Source organism: Chrysemys picta, chromosome 2, assembly GCF_011386835.1.
Source record: "Chrysemys picta bellii isolate R12L10 chromosome 2, ASM1138683v2, whole genome shotgun sequence".
Classification (NCBI taxonomy): domain Eukaryota; kingdom Metazoa; phylum Chordata; order Testudines; family Emydidae; genus Chrysemys; species Chrysemys picta.
In genome coordinates, this window is record NC_088792.1 from 184,141,859 (window position 1) to 184,159,216 (window position 17,358).

The window sequence follows — 17,358 nt, forward strand, 5'->3', positions numbered from 1 at the left end:
CATTTTTGTTGTGTAAAATTTAGAACGTGGCCTGTTTCTGAGACATTAGGAGATGAGGGTAGGTGTGTGACATTTGGAGAAAATGGGATATATTTCTTTAGCACCGTGGGTTTTGGAAAATCTTTTAAAAGGGCTCACTTTTAATCCTCAAATAGTTAACTGCACAAAGAAGGAAAGGTAGCTGGCCTCTGAAGAGTAGGTGGGTTTAAATTCAGACGCCACATTTAATCAGTGTGAAACAGGGCAGTTTTAGTGCGTTTTCAATGAAACAGATCTCAACAGTTACTAGCAATGGCTCCATCACAGGATTTTCTTACTGCCCTATAAAAGATTCGCCATCCCACTGAGCCCAGATGAGCCAGCTCCCTTCCAACCCAGTTATCCTTGTAGAGAATAGCGTGCTTGTCGTGCCACTGTCCGCTTTGTCCTTTGCGCTTATGTATTCCTGGCTGTATTCTTTGGACAGGTCTAGCGTGATTTCCCATTCCCATCTACTAGGTGCCCCCTGCGGTCACTGAAGGAATGCGGCGTTCACCTGCTTTTTTCCCTTGAGTTTAGCCTTCCCCCCCCGCCTTTATGCCTCCTTCAAGCCGGCCGGACCAGAGCCGCTCCCTCTGGCCGGCGTACGACCGCAGAGTCTCTCCCTGTGCCGCAGCAGCTGCACTCGCAGTGGGGCGGCGGGAAGGGAACACACCGGCAACGGAACCTCCTTGGCTCCCGGGCACGTTCTAGAACGCGCAGACGCCGGCTGTCACTGTCACGGAGCCGGCGCTCCGGGATCCCGGCTGCTCAGAGGGGAATCCCCGGCCTCGCCTCCACAACCAATGAATAGACCCTATGCAAATAGGGCAACCCCGCACTGCAGCGGGCCAATGGGAAGCAGGCAGGGTGTCAACAGGGCTGGGCATTGGATGGGAGTGAGGAAGTAGCGGGCCAATAAGAGGGCCAGCCGTACGAGACGTACCTGCTGGGCGGAGCTATGCTAATCTAGTTTGAAAAGCGGGCGGGAAATCCGAGTTTCGCGGGAGGCCCTTGGCGCGTAACCCGTCTCCCTTCCCTTCATTCATTGTCAGCAGCCGCCGCTTCCTGGAGCCATTTTCCAGCCGGCCCCACATAGCGGGAGCGGCCCCGCTTCATCCGCCGCATCTGTCCGTCCCGCCGCTTTCATCCCCCCCTGGGACCCCGCATCCTGCAGCCGGATCCCCCCCGGCACCCGCCGCCCCCAGTATTTTGGGTCGGGCCTCGGCATCGAGGAGGAAAGCAGCCGGGAAGGCCGGGGGGGGAGGGTGTAGAGACTCGGCTACGGGGACAGACCCAGAGGGAAGGATGAGAAGGGGACTCCAGCCGGCGGCCCTAGCAGCGCAGCCACCCGCACCTTCCATGGACTCCCGGGTGACCCCCGCCAGCTTCCCAGCCCACTTCGCCGCTGGCACCTTCATCCAGATCCGCAGCGGCGCGGCGGCAGCGTCCTGTGTCTCCTCCTCCTCCCAGGTTCCCGGTGTCTTTGCCCTCACTGCGGAGGGGGGTCAGCCCGCTGGCGGCTCCCTGTACTGCACCCCGCACGGACCCGCCGGCAGGACGGCGCTGCTGCAGCCAGCACTAGGAGGAGGCGGAGGCCGCCCCCCGGTAATTCCCCCCCATCCCAGGGGGAGGGCGAAGGGGACACTCGGGTTAAGCCCCAGGCAGGGTCCCGCTACTCCCTCTGCAGCCGGGGTCGTGGGGCAGGAAGGCCTGGGACAACACCGTGTTGCAATAAACTTTTGTGTCCCCTCCTCCTCCAACTCAGGCCCGGTGCAGGCGGTGCCTCCTCTCTGCAGCTGGGGCGGTGGTGCCCTGCCCCGGGTGCAGAGGATAAGGCGGGGGGAGGGGCGGTTGTAGCCTATTCCCCTCTCACTGGCGGGGTTAGCAACCCCCACTGCTATTTGTGGCTCCAACAAAGAGCCCGCTGAGGCCGGTGCCAGGCGCTGCAGGGAGTTCGCGGCGCTAGGGCATCCCCACTCACTGGGGGCGTGCTCAGCGGGGGGCGGCTGTGGCGACCCCTGCTCCCGGAGCTGGGTAGATGCAGGCCCCGCTGCTCCCCTGCCCGTGTCTGGGGAAGCGGGGGGCTCTGCCCAGCTGGTGTCTCTGCTTCACCCCCGGACTCGCCGGTGACGTTTCGCACACGTGCGCGGAGGCCGCGTCTGTGACTGGGAGCCGGGCAGGAGGGAGGGGGCGCTGATCCGAGTGGGGGGAGGGGGACACCCGCTTCCTCCTCCTGCCGCTGGCCTGGGACGGTCCGTGTCCCCCCCTCACACGCGCGTGCGGCCTCCTCGCCTCCCTGAGGCTGCCCGGGGCGCTGCTAGGCTCGGAAATGCCCCTTCAGCAGGTTAGTGACTGAGCACGCAGGGGCCAACAGCAAGAGCAACCCTCGCTTCTCCCCCGCCCCGTAATGAGGAACCTGGGAGAAGCATCCTCCCCCCCCCCCCCCAAAGCAGGGCGGCCCCCGCCTGTCCTTAGGCTCTGGCACTCCCCGAACTGCAGTGACCCGCGCGGGGGGGGGGCACAATGGGGGAATAGTTTAGAAATAAGGTTCCCCCCCGCCCTCTTCCTGACTTTAACCCCCCTTTTTGATCCCCCAGTCCCTCCTCCCCCAATAGCTTTCTCAGCCTGGGCCTGATCTCCCAGCCCTCTGCCCGCCTCGCGATGGCCCCCTGGAAGTGATTGGTCAGGTTCCTGCTTCAGGCCACTGGGTGCCTGGCCCATTTAATTTTTAAATCACTTCATCTACTTTGGTAGTTCCAGCTTCATCCCTCTCCCTTGCCTGCTCTAAAGGCAGTTTGCCTCGTTCATAGCTATCCCCCTTTCTGGAGGGAAAGCCGGACCTTGCCCCTGCATTTCTACTACTTGGGGCTGTCATTTGTGATGCAAGGGGGGAGGGGGGATTTCTGGAGGACTCTGCATAGTCAACTAAAAGTGTGGGAAGGTGAGCGTTGGATGTTTTGGAATAATTAAACACACTGCACCCTCCTTGCTGTCTTGTGAAGCTCTTCCTGGAGGCAAGCCTCACCTGCTTGTTACAACAAAGATGGGTGGTGTAGTTTGGGAGCCAAGATGAAGAAGTTTGGATAACCTCATAAAGAGGGTCTGCAGTGAGAGAAAAACAGTCTTCTCTGTTTCCATAGCTATAAGGGACTTTAGTCCTGTACTGGTTCGACCCAGGCATAAAATGGATGTGCAGGTGCGGTGGCGGTGCAAGTTTAACTAACCTACATGGTTCTGCTAAGGGATTTTAATAGTCCTGGCCCTGCAGGCATTCCAGCACTGGGCCTTGCTTGAGCTGAGACTTCTCTGGCATAGTGTGATGTGGGCAAATGTCCACTAGGGTCTCTAGGATGAGATTACCAAACTCACTTTCTTCACATGGTCTAAAACAGCACTTCTCAAACTTCAGTGCACTGTGATCCCCTCCTGACAACAAAAATTACTACAACGTAACCCCAGTGCCCTGTGTTACTCTAGAATAGTTAATGTTTTAAATAAAAAAATGTATTGCAAGCAGGGCAATTGCCCCATGCCCCGGATGGGCCATGAAGCTAAATTGCTCTGGCTAAAATAATAGTTGAGCCCAGCTCTCCAGGCATGAAATACTGGTGTTTTCAACTAATGTGCACTACCCATGCACAAACTCCATCCCCCAGATCATATCTTGCTTGCCCATATTTTTAAAAGAGTTTTCTATTAGATTTAGTTGTCAGCCTATGTTAAATTTATGAATTTTAAAAGTACAGACTACTGTTATAATTAAAAGAAACACATTCCTTAGGTAAGTGAGCACGTGTTTAGTGCCGAGTACTGGCTGACATTGTGGAGAATCTAGAATTTCCAGGGAGGGTGGTCTAGATTTATTTTAATGAGATTTGCAGTAAAACCTAAAGGAAATGTGGGTTTTAATGCCATTAACATCCATACTTTGCACTGTGAAATGACCTAGAAACCTTCTTAAATGTTGGTCAAAATGTAGCAGTTTTTTAATTAATAAGCTGTTCAGGTCACTGTCTTTATTGCTACTGGCAAACCACAATGAGGACATAAGCTTCCTTTTTATACAATTGTTGCAGGTGTTCATTGCTGACATGGCGATGGAGGTTTCAGGAAGGTGCAGTATAGTCTCATCAAAAGATTATAATGAAAGTCATAGCCTAGATTAAAAAACAAACTTGATTTGCTGCTGTCGTATTTGTAAGTCTTACTGTAATTTTTAACCCACTAGTTAAGCGTGTGGTATGGTACAGATTGCACTAGAAACAGGATATCCAGTCCAGTGCTTTTGTTTTCCAGCATGACTTTTTGTTAAATGAATTCACTCACAGGCATATCTACAAACATGATCACAAGGGAACAATTCTGTGGGACTTTCTACGTTGTTGGAAGAAAGGGGCATGATGTCATGGCCGGTATTAAACTCGTACTTGATTAGTATTAAAAGTATTCAAACTTCAGTCTAGAGCAGCGTTTCTCAAACTGGGGTCCGCGGGCCCCACTGATCAATTCCTCCCCTTCCTCCGAGCGCCTCCTGCATGTGGGGGAATAGCTGTTCAGCGGCTTGCAGGTGGTGCTGGGAGGGAAGGGGGCAGAAAGAGGCGGGGAAAAGGAGCAGGGGCAGGAAGAGGTGGGGTGAGGTCTTGGGGGAAGGAGTGGAGTCGGGGGCTTGGGGAGTCCGTGAAAATTTTTAAATCAAAATGGGGGTCCTCGGGTTGCTAAAGTTTGAGATCAGGTGGTCTACAGAGTTCTTATAGTCCTATTTATAAATTTGCCCTGAAGAATTAACAATGTACTCACCACCCTCAACAAATAGCACAGTTGGTTGTGCCCGGTGGTTCTCTTTCTTAAACCCAGCCCCTGCTACATGGACTTTCCATTACCCGTGCCCTGGGTTATAGAGTAATTGGGAGGCTTACAGTATCTAAGCTATACCAGTGTCTACAGCACCACTCTATTGTAATGGGACCTGGCTTTTGGAGATGCAGAGCACCCAGTATGCAAATAGATTTAATGGAAGCTGTGGCTGCTCAGCACTTGAAAATCAGGCCTTAGGCCTGGATTTGCACAACTCTTATGGACTGTCAGAGGACCGAAATTAACTCTTATGGTGGCTTAATTCCATAGTTTGTAAAGATTTAAACCTTCAGAAGAAGCTGTTAACTAAGGCTCCTACATTAATAGGGGAGATTATGGCGGGGGGGAGGCATGAGGGAAGTAATTCTTTAACATATGGTCATGCACCCATCTTACAGCTAACATTCTGTCTAAGGCCATCTTCTTATTACTTTCTATATTGGAAAGTCACTTCTACTTGTAAATAACAGTACTGGTGAACTACCGTTAGAGACAGATGCTCAAAATATTTCCAGTGAAAATAGTGCAAAAATTCTTAGTGCCTTTTCATTGGAATGAGAAACCTTTAAATAGAGGGACATTTTTTTTTTTTTTTTAGCCATAGAAAATGTTTAAATGGAGACACCACCCACGTGGTAAGTCCCTTTTAAAAGGGGCTAAATCCTCTTAAGAATATTTTGAGAGGACTCCTGTGGCCTTTTGATGACATGAACTCTAGGGAGTCTGGTTCAGCATGCTTCAGAAGGGGGCGGGAGGATTTACATTTCCAAACTCAGTGCATACCACTTCTTTCCCCTTCTTGTAGTTAAGAACACATCTCTTCCCACCCTCAAAAAGTGTGTTTGGAACAAAATGGGACAATTGCTTAATCTTAATAGTAGATGCTAGGGAAAGAAAAAGGCCAAATAGGATACACATAGTTGACAGTGAGATGAGGAATAGCAGAAAATGGAAGAAACGCCCAGAAGATGGGCAAGTCACAAAAAGGAACAGGCAGCAAACTGGTAACTTTTTCTTATTTAAAAACAAAAACAAAACAAAAAAACACCCAAAAAACTTTGTCCATGGAAGCCATGTATGCAAATCAATCACCATCTTAATATTTCTCTGCTTGACTGTTACTGTTAACATGAAGAAATACTTAATGAAGCAGGTGCATCTAATCTTGAATATTTTTTAAAGGAATTTATACTCAGTTAAGTACTTCAAATATTCTCCCAGGATAGGACTCTGGATTTAAGAGTCAGACCTTTTGCTCTTCCACCCTCAAGAACCCTTTATCTTTGCAACCAGGTTACTTTCCAAAGAGGATTGGATGTGGTTCACTTTAGAGCTAGTCAGTGCCTTTCCTTGTTTGACCTCCACGTGCTGATCAAGCAACAAAAGGCATGTTCTTTCTCTTCACTGTGCCCAGGATTGAGCATGCTTCTGCAGAACTGCTAACCTCCAGGGAGCACTCATACGCTTTTTGGGTTTAAATTAAAAAAAAAAATTCTTAAAATATAGCTTTTGTTAAAATATAGCTTTCTTTTTAAAAATCCATTGTTGTTACCACTATATTAAAGCTTGAAAACGTTTCCCTAATAATTTTGTCTTTAACCGAAGCGACAAGGGGTTGAGGGGCCTAGTAGATGATGCTTGTTTGAGAATCCATTTGCTGCTGTGAAAAAGGCACTGGGCCTTTCTCAGAGGGTGCTATTTCTGGTGAGAGGCTCCATTTGTCACATCTGCATTGGCTTGTAGGTGCAAAGCATGAAGCGATCAACCCTTTTCAACCCTATGGGTTAATTCCACTTTGGATATCTGTCTGGTTGAGTAAGGGACAGACATTCAGCCCCTTGGAGGTTTTAGCAGGGGTTAGAGACCTCATGGTGGACGAGTCTGGCTTCCAAGGTTTTAAACCCCTTCAGGGGAAACTTCGGAAAGATGAGGCAGGGGTGGAGGTTGATTGTTCTGAAGTACTGTGCTGATGGACTCTTTAGCAATGCTTAGTGAAATGGAGTAAATCAAAGAAAGGCAGATAAGGTAATACTTAACCCCTTGGAGCCTCTTGTCCCCAAGAATATGGTGGGGTGGAGGGCTTGTGACAGAAGTGAACATATAAGCCCCTTCATATCCTAGCCTATACATCCCACACTACCTAGGTCTTGTCTACAAGGGGGAATTGACTGGCATAGCTATAGCATGAATAGCTATGCTGGTCAATTTCCCTGTGCTGCAGACAATTCCTTAACTTACAGTTCATGTACTAGAAAGCTGTCATTTCTGAGTCCTGCAGTCTGAAATCTGCGACGGGGGGTGGGGTGGTGGTGATGTAAAAACAACTCTGAAATTCGTTAAAGTAAAAGGTGAGTGAGCAGGAATTAATCATGGAAGTTGCCAAACAGTCTTGGAGACTGAAGTCTTCCCCAGAACTGTTATAACCGAGCTGGCAGCACTGCATGCCTCCTCAGACGTATCTCAGGTTACTACAAGCACGACGGTGGTGTAGCTGCGGTGGTGCAATCATGGCGTTATTGCTGTAGCAAGTATTTATGCAATGGAAGGGGTTTTTCTGTCGCTGTAGTAAATCTATGCCCTCGAGAGGCTATCGCTAGGTGGACGGAAGAATGCTTTAGTTGACCTAGCTGCCTGTATGGTGGGGGTTAGATCAACCTACTTACCTGGCACAGGGTGTGAAATTTTTTATGGCCCTGAGAGGGTGGATCATGCCCTACACCCATACAATGTTTGGCCGTGGTGTTGGTGCACCTGTCTGCTGGTAACTAGACTGAGACTGCCAACTCACTTCACTCCTGCTTCTAAGCACCATGAGATGGTAACAAGCAGGGTGAATTTGATTTAATTCACTGGTCGGGAAGACTCAATTTAATCATGGATTTCTACATAAAAGTGCTTTCTTGTTGGTTGTTATAATCTTAATACATATTCTTCACAGGTAGAGGAACTTCATTAAAATATTCCCAAACTGGGTCTCTCTTATGGCCTGCTGCCATTATAGGTTTTCCCTTCTAGTGAGAGACTGGTATGGTAGATCTCAAAACAGTGAAGGCTATGCTCAGAAAGACCTCAAGACTTCTGGAATATGCTGTTCAAACAGTTTCACTTTTGTTTCTACTGCCTGTCCCTCCCTTCTCATATTTATCTCCAGACTTCTTTTCCTTGTCCAGATCTATTCTGCCTCCAACAATCTTCTATTCATTGAACTTTTTGAAACTTTGCACTTTGAGAGAGGTAAGGGATTGACTCTGTGTACACAAATTTGCAGAGGGACAATAGGGTTGAGGTCTGTTTTTTCTCACCTGTATATATTTATTTATTTTAAAACATTTTTGCTGTTAACAAGCATGTTATCTCTGGAGACACAAATCCACAGTTTGAGAACTGCAAAACTAAGCATCTCTGATGGTATCTTCTAGAGACTGAGCACTGAGTCCCATTGGGTAGATAGAAAGATTAACCTAAATAATCTATACAGAAGCCTGTGGAGCCCCAGAAGATTGGGTCCCTAATCCATGAACTACTGGAAATCATTTACAGAATTTTTCTTAAACGTTACATGAATATATTGTCTCATACTATAGAATTATAATTTATAATTTATAATCCCTATTCCATGATGCTTTGAGCTATAATGCGTCTTAATTAAAACGATCTTTAGATAGGTTTTTTCCTCAAAAAGCATTTTATCAAAAAAAGGCCGATTTTAAATAAAAAACATCCAATTTTTTTGATATATATTTTAAATAATTGATTTTTATCCACTCTGGTAACAACTCTGTTTAACGCCATTGTGGGCCAGATTCAAACCAGGACCATATTGGCAAGCAAGCTTGGAGAATAAAAAATGCTCAGTCTTTTGGTGTAGGTGAGCAATGGTGGATTTTGTTGTTGTTTGTTTTTTTTGTTTTGTTTTGTTAGAATATTGCTAATTTACAACTACAGGTATTTACCATTCATAACTTACAAGGACGTATGAAACTCTCTAGTGACTGAGGTGGGGACTCAGGGCACCTTCAGGTGTCTTTTCAAGATTTAATCTGGTTTGTTGTATGACAAAGTATAAGTCACTTAGGCCCATACATTTAAGTGTCCACTAGTTTTGATTGTCTCAATTTCTGGGTGCCCAACTTGAGGCGCTTCTAGGGCCTGATCTTCAGAGAGATGCTATGCATCCACACTTTCCATTAACTTCAGTTGGAATAGTAGATACTTTGGCTCTTGGTGTCTTGATTTGGATATCCAAAATTAGCTAACATTTTTTGAAAATGTGGGCCATGCTCTCTGCCTCCATTTTCACATCTGTAAAATGGGTCTTATACTGTCTTCACACAAGTGTTGCAAGGCTTTATGTTGTGAATCTCTCTCAAATCTTTTAGAACGCAAGTGCAAAATATTTTCAGTAACTGAATTACAGTTTCTCTTGGTAAGAATAGTATCAGTGGTTTATTACATAAGAGGGGTTCATCTTAGTCTTGATTTTTCAGCTTTAACATTGTCTTATTGAAGCGTTACTGGATGTGTGTGTGTATCCAAAAAGTTTTTTGCACTAGCCTTCTTAATGTCCTATAAAGGAAAGAGTTTCTCTTGCAAGCAACAATAGGATTTGCTTCCTTGTCATACCTTTATTATTGGTTCAAAGGTCTTTTCTGGTATGTATTGCATAGTTTACAACCAGAAGGAAACAATTTTTAATTTAGCATTTTAATTTCCTTTCTGCTTGATGATGTTGGTCCCAGTAAGAGGATCACTAGAAAAGGGGGTGGTGTTGCTTGCTGCTGCTTTGTTTAGGGTTGTTGGAAGCGAGTAGTTTAAGGTTCTGATGCTCTGACCATCACCATAGTATCTGAGTGCCTAACTCTCATCTTGCATGAGTAAAATAATGGAACAAAAAATAAGAAAAAAGTATATAGAGAGGGAGTGAATAGAACAATAAGCTTTATTTTTATTTTTATTTTTATTTTTGCTTGAGTTAAAAATTAGTAGCAATTAATGTAAGCTCCTTAGAGCAGCGGCTAACTTTGTACAGTGCCTTGCACAATGAGGTCCTTCCTAGTCTGTAGTGGCTATGACAATACAAATATTCAAGTGTCTGGCTTTTTACAAGCTGTTCGACCTGAGGCAATCCTGCTCCTTCATATAATCAATCAAGGGGAATATGAAGCTGCTAAACTTCATGCAAATTATTTTTCTTTTTAATGTGTACTTCAGGTTCATCAAGTAGGTGTTTAATTTTGCAGCTTCATCGTGGTGAGGTGATCTCTAATGCTTTGTCCATATATTGATGAAGGAAAGAAAGGACAGCTGCGTAAAAAATATAGGATAGTGCTTTTATGAGGGACATCCCACTACAGTGTGGTCTCGTGACACACATTCATCTGACATTGACTCATAATGGATGCAAGGCTTTAGATATTAAACAAGATGTTCAGTAAAATACTTAACCTATGGTTGCTCTATCTTGCGTGTGTTCTAAACAGCCAAGTGCAGATTGTTTTTGCCATTATTGTGGAGAGGAAATATTTGAGTAAACTTAGAAGAAGCATAACAAAAAGGTGCTGCTTACTCATTGACTCCTTCCCTTGCCATCCAGACAAGACAGTTCTAGTGTATTCTTTAATCAGGGGCATGTTCCTTGTTAAATTTGTATATGAGAGAGCAGATATTCTAGGAATGGCTCTTGAGTGACCAGAGAACCTTGCAAAGGTCTCTGAAACGTGCCTTGGGAATCAAAAGCTCACAGTAATTCTTTGTGTCAGTATCATTTAGCACATCTATTAGTTGTAAAGCTATTTTTCCTAATCGGGGCGCTGCAAACTGAATTATAATACCTCGAGTGTTGCCAGCAGCCAAATATTCTCCTCATTTTTTTCTGCTGTAACTTGAATGAAATTGCAACTAGCATGCATATGTACTGGCTTTATTTTGACGTGCCACTGTTGCAGACAGCATTAGTTTCCCACATTGAGAGAGTCAATTTTTGTCCTGAAGCTCCAAATTTAGCATAATTAATGTTTTCACATACTGGGAATTGACCTTACAGTTACAGCTCTGACTGTTAAACAAAAGCCTACTTTATCTGAAAGTTGTCTTGGTAGAACATGCTACTATTCTTATCAAGACTATTGCAGTGGAGGTTTTTATCCTGGCTTATGGTGGACATAGATATGCTTTGTAGCTTTCGAATCTTGCTTAGTAAGCGTGTCGTTCTGGTAAAGAACGACAGTACTTGAATTATACTAAAATAATGCCAGAGATGGCACCCATATTTGTCGTGTACTAGCAGTACTTTATCTCTAGTTACCACACTGAAGGGAAAAAACCTCTTTCAAAACAGAAGGGCTAGGGCAATCAGGCTTATCAGAAACCAGGAATAGTGTTTGGGTGTAAAATCAGCAGAGGAAAGCTTCATTTTCCATGGGAAGACTTTATCAACCCATGCAAAGTAACCCAGTTACCAGATACTATATAATAGTGTGATCCCTCATTCCCTTGTTTAATGCCTTTTTATGTGACACTGGATATGGCGTGAATGCCATTTGGGGAAAGTCTGAGGCTTTACAACTATAAAAGGCACTTTAAAGCAGCGTTTTCTCAAATGCGGCCACCAGGGGCTTTTCTTGTGGCCACAGCCTCCCAGACAGTGGCAGGTGGGCGGGCAGGCGGGTAGGGGTTGGGGGGGGGGGGGGGCGGCAAAGCAGTGCCTTATCCCCAGGGCCACCAGGAGGGGTTGAGCTCTCTTCCCCCTCTGGAGCCACAAAAGCTGGAGGAGCAGGCAGCCAGTGAGTTCCCCACCTTCCCAGGGGTGATGAGGCTTGGGCTTCAGGCTTCACCCCTGAGGCGGTGGCGGCAGTCTCTGGTTGTGGGACTTTGGGCTCCGGCCCTGGACTCCAGCCATGCGACAGCGGGTGCTGGCTGGTGCTATATAGGGAGTGACAAGTGTGAACATAAAAAGTATTAGTATGCAGAGTAGTTTCTGATGTCAACAGGGCTGTGAAGATAAGCAACAAGGTGAGGGGGTAACCCCTCTTCCCACATGTACTGCACTTGACTTGGGGTGATGCGATCTGGGGGTTTTAGTGTCTGGTGTGCAGGAGTCCCTAGTACAATGAAACTAGTTGGAAATCCCCTAAGTCAGTGATTCTTAATCCTTTCCATATTGTCCATACAAGAGCTCTGTCCCACTTAGCAATGTGGGAAGGGCAAAGTGTTTGTGACCCCCAGGTGTTGAGTACCCCTGCACTGGCAGTTAATTCGGGGATCCTCCCTCTTGGTCCATTCCATCTACCTCAGTCAATTGCTGAATGTACAGGAAGCAAGAGCAACCTTAACATGCCAGCTGCACATGCTTTTCCAGAAACTAAACACAGCAAGATCATTCCATGTTCTGAAAGCAAAACCTCTCTTCAGAGCAAAATTCCCCACTGTGAGGTGGTATACAAACAGGGAGCACGTGTGGTGATGTCTGAAATAAGCATTTTCCCTTATTTAGAGAGAGCCCTGCATGCAGGACTTCCAGGATCTCTCTCCTCAGTACTAGACAGGAGAATTGCCAGTAAAGAAAGGTGTCAACACTTCTTTCAGCTTCTTAAAGAACAATATAAGGCAGATCACATTGACCCCATTCCCCCAGACATCCCAAAGAATGACAAATATAGGGGAGGAAGAGTTGGGGTATCCCTATCTGAAACCAGGTTCTTCCCTGGACGGCAAAATCAAAGCGAAGCAAGAGCTCCTGCTTTGTTCTCAGGAGGTTGGGGTGGGCAGGAATAAGAGTATCTTTCTGTGCCACTTTGTCTAGTTTTCTGTTATTTTGCTCTTTCCTTAATCAACTCTTTGATGATGTTGACTCTATTTTCAGACACTTACCCCTGCTCCCTGAAAGCTCTCCCTGCCTCAAAGGGTGGGGAGAGAGGTTATCTGCAGACAAGGTTCTGTCTGCTGTTGTACTACTTCAGACCTTTTGTGTCTCCAACCATCCTTCCCAGCTGCTGAAGAACCCACTGGCTTCAGCATTCCTTCATTCTCCTGTTAGAAATATTGCCCCAAAATTCTGCTTGCTCTAGAACTAGCAGTTGAGAGGAAAGGAATTGCTTCAGATGCTCCAAGAATGTTTATAGAGGGAGGGTTCTAAACCTCTGTACAGTTAGTAAGTATCCAATTATTTTCAGTTAGCTTGTCAGCTGAACAGTTACATCAGTGTTGGTACCTTGTTGAAATGAAGAAAGTTAACAGCTCTATGTTTCTTGAACTTTGCATTAATGGCCTTGTGAAGGAGTGTACCAGACCCTTTCAAGTCCCTTGCTGGAGGCACTGTGTTCCTATCACACCCCGCCCCAGAAAAGAAGCAGTGAAGGTGGGTCCTCCAGGCTGCCTAGAAAGGCTGCATGGAAGCAGCCAATCAGAGCCCAGCCAGCTCAAGTAAACTGCACTGCAGGGCCTGAGCAGATCACTTGATGGCTGGGACCAGAAGGGTGGAATAGAATCATTATCGTCCCTGATGCAAATCTTGTTGAGGTATCAGGCACACAGGCGTGTCCCCATGGGGCCAGGAAGAGGAAAGAGTGCAGGATTGTACCTGGCCAATTGGAGGCACTCGTGAGAGGTGAGTGCACTCTATCATAGGCTTAGTGTAATTGAGTGAAATACAAATCATGGTGTGAAGATCCAAGAAAACATTTCTCCCCCAGCTAGTGGCAGCCTGTTGATGACTGAGGCTGTGCAAGAGAAATGGTCCTACTAAAAAGGATTAGTGGACTAATGTACATCCAACATACCAACCCCTGTTCAGATGCAAGTCTCAGACTCCTACTGTAGTGCTGCTTAACAGGTAAAAAAAATGTGTAACCCACTGGTCTGAATCATTTCCTAATTTCTTCCTCAGGTGTTTCCATTTCTATTAGCAGTACTCTCCTTCCACAAGTCACCATAGAACTCCCTTTTTATGTACTTCCTGTGTCTTGTTTGGGTCTCTCTCCACTAGTTATTTCATATTCCCGGGCAGTAGACCGGAGGTCTTTAACATCTGGAAATAAGCCTCAATCCTGAATTGAGAGGGAAAAATTTCAGGTTTCATAGCCCCCATTTTGTTCAAATTGTAAAACTAAATCTCAGTCTAGTTTGATTAGCAGTGTGGACAGGAGCAGTGGCAGTAGTTGTAAGTGAAGACCGATAAACTGGCAGAGTTGTGTGAGGACGTTTTAATCCCCACTTTCATGAACATTTAATTAATGTTTCAAGAATCTAAAAGTTCCTTTCATAAAGCATTTTCATCTGGAGATGCAAGTTGCATAACAAATTCAGTGTTAAGATCCTTCTGCATGAAGGGAGGTGTGGAAGCGAGATGATTCTTATCAGATAATTTTAGAGTTGCAATATGGAACTTGTGCTTTAAAGAGCTAGTATAGTGGTTCACATATAAACCAAATGCATTTCCATAGCTTTGATACTGCTGAACCACAGTGGAATCTGGAACCTTAACTACGCTACTTGTAGGAAGTTTAACTCCTGCAATTAACCACAATTGTGGTCAGTCTTTGGAAAGGCAGTAAAAAAAGGAAGAAAGGTGGTGGTACTTGATCAGCTTTACTCCCTTCATTTGTTCGAGTTTGAGATGGGCAAAACTCTGGCTGTAATAATAGTATGATACTATTAGTGACTACCATTTCAGTGAAGAGCTATGTATGTATAACAATACCAACTTGGAATTTAGGGTAGGAACAGTAAGGAATATTGAGGACTTGTATTTAATATTTTTAAAAAATGCCAAAATACTCAAATCCAATTAATAAATAGCTAGATTAGTTGGTAAAATTCAAGTTAAATATCATTGGATAAATACACATACAAATATGAGGCTACTATGTCTTGGATCCACCAAATCAGAACAAGAGTCCTGCTCAAACCTGTTGATTTAAGGCAGTGCAGCCAGTCCTTTCTCAGATTATATGCCCTGACAACTAAACTTCAACAAGGCCTCCAGTATTGCCAGTACAGTTTTGCATGCATAATTTGTGAGCATGATTTTTGTTCATGCCTGCACCTATTTAAGTACAAGCTACCTGATCAAACCCTCTGTTCAGGTGGTGAGGGATTTCATCTGTGGGATAAATATCACACCTAAACATTGTGCCTGTATTTAATTACAGGCACAAAACTGCATCTAAAATAATGGAAGCTAAAAATTGTGGAGCCTTAGGCTAGGTCTACACTACCCCCCCTAATTCGAACTAAGGTACGCAACTTCAGCTACGTGAATAACGTAGCTGAAGTTCGAAGTACCTTATTTCGAATTAGTTCAAACTTACCTTGGTCCACACTCGGCAGGCAGGCTCCCCCGTCGACTCCGCGGTACTCCTCTCGGCGAGCTGGAGTACCGCAGTCGACGGCGAGCACTTCCGGGTTCGACTTATCGCGTCCAGACTAGACGCGATAAATCGAACCCAGAAGTTCGATTTCCAGCCGTCGAACTTGCCGGTAAGTGTAGCCAAGGCCTTAGTGAGTCCGCTTCAGTCCTTGTGCATTCCGAGTTAGACATTAGCAGCTGCTCATACTCAGTAACCCAAGCAGGCAGCTTTTGTGCTATTGCTTGCTAGTTCTTACACGACCATCTGTTAGGTTTTTGTTACAGTGAACCCCACATGTTTCTGAGATATACTAGTGCCATGCAGTCAGTTGGGGTCTTTCTACTACATTCAGAAAGTCATCAAACATCCTGGTCAGGTTCATGAGAGAAAAGTACCATGCAGCAACAGCCTGCATCCCTGCACTTGTAACTTAAAGCACCCATGAAACTCTCATAATTCTGTTCCAGGAAATCCTTTCCTGCAAAGAAAATCTTACCTGGAGTACAGATCCAGTGAAACAGTTGTAGCTAGCCATTTTATTCATCTCTTCTTCCTACTGCAACAAGTATTTAGTAGAGCTGGGTGAAGTTTTTCAGATTAATAGTTTATTCATCCAAAAATATAGTTTGTCAACCTGAAACTATTAGTGAGTTTGGCGTAAATTTGACCAATTGTTTTTGTCCCAAAAAAACTTTTTGGGACTTAAATGCCATTCACAAAATGAGGTGACAGTAGCATCCTAACTTTAGCCTAGTGGTTAGGACACTCCTCTGGTATGTGGGAAACCCAGGTTCAATTCCCCCCTCCCCTCCCATGTGGAGAAGGGATTTGAACTTGAGTTGCCCACATTTCAGGAGAGTGCTCTAGTCACTGGGCTATGAGATATTTTGAGACAGGACTATTTGTCTCTCCCATTGAAGCTGTTCCACTATGTATAAAAAATTAGACATTGAAGCAGTGACTTGAACTTGGGTCTCTCACATCCCGTGAGTGTCCTAACCTCCAGACTATAGAGATGCTCTTTCCCTGGCCCGATGACCATTTATAGTCCGTCAGAATTCATTAATAGTCATTTCATTCCATTATTGGGTAGATGCACTCATACAAGTAGAACTTCAATCTGGTGTAAGTTTCTTCCTTTCTCTCTCCCTCTCTCTTTTCAAGAGACAGTATTAAGTGGGCAGATGGGACCATGTGAAATAAATTAATTATACTAGGCTGTTATAAGATTGCCTCCTATTACAACATCAATTATGAAAATCCCTTTAAGTCTGAAAATTACCTTGGGGGGTGGGGGCAGAAGGATGACAATGTTTTCCAAGGAAGCCTGCGTATAAAAGTACCATTGTGTAAGACTAATAGAGCTTTTGCTTGTGCTTCAGTCCAGCACATCTATTCTAGATCATGCCAGATCAGTCTTTTACAGGGTTCAGTTGTCAGTACCATCCAGGCAGGGACAGAGGACTTTGTGCTAGCTCCATTGTGTCTAACATTTATTGGACATACTAGAGCAAGGGTACATCTCAGGGTGGGTCTAGATCCCTGTAGACAGTTGGCAAGTTAAACCCATAAACTGGTCCTTCATTATGACCATAACTTGGTATTAAAGAGCTCCTGGAACCCCTCTTCAGACCAGTTTGGGTGGTAGTTTTCAGTCCATTGCATATTTACTTCACCTGGAGAGTAGAGAAATAGTAAACCCTGTTGTATAAAAGGCCCTATATGTTACTTGTAAGAACACAGCATTATTTGGAACTGGGTATGAATAAAACGAGATTTTGGGGAGTGAGAAATTACTTTGAAGTTCTGTCCATTGCCCAAATATTAGTGAGGTGTTTTTTTTAAAACAATTTAGGAAACCCTTCCCTTGCTGCTGCAGTTTGGGTTAAGTTGACTGGGCTTTACTGGATGGCCTGTTTCTTCCCCCTCCATTGCTGTCCCTGCCAAGGGAAGAGGACGGCTTCTTTATACATCCTTTCTCCCTGAAATGCTCTGGGGGAAGCACCTTTCTCCTCTTGCCAGCTGTACCCATATTGCCTCCTAATAATGGATTTTTTTCTTGGAGTTGTCTGGAGGGACAGAATTCAGGTACTGTGGGAGGAAGAGTCCTGAAGTTAAGATTGGCCTTCATATCAAA

General features: G+C 45.2%; 1 protein-coding gene across 5 annotated transcripts in view; it reads left to right on the forward strand.

The window, feature by feature from the left end:
* The first annotated feature begins 1,176 nt into the window (after positions 1-1,176).
* Positions 1,177-17,358, forward strand: part of E2F3 (E2F transcription factor 3) — a 52,862-nt gene continuing 36,680 nt past the window's right edge. For 2 of the 5 annotated variants that reach the window (XM_005281381.5, XM_005281382.5), the window contains exon 1: positions 1,177-1,626. In XM_005281381.5, the coding sequence (XP_005281438.1) occupies positions 1,327-1,626 (300 nt within the window). In that variant the 5' untranslated portion in view covers positions 1,177-1,326. Of the gene's footprint in view, positions 1,627-2,029; positions 2,366-7,887; positions 8,110-17,358 lie in introns of those variants that run through there. The other 3 variants (XM_005281384.4, XM_065585100.1, XM_065585099.1) reach the window with 3 other exon arrangements.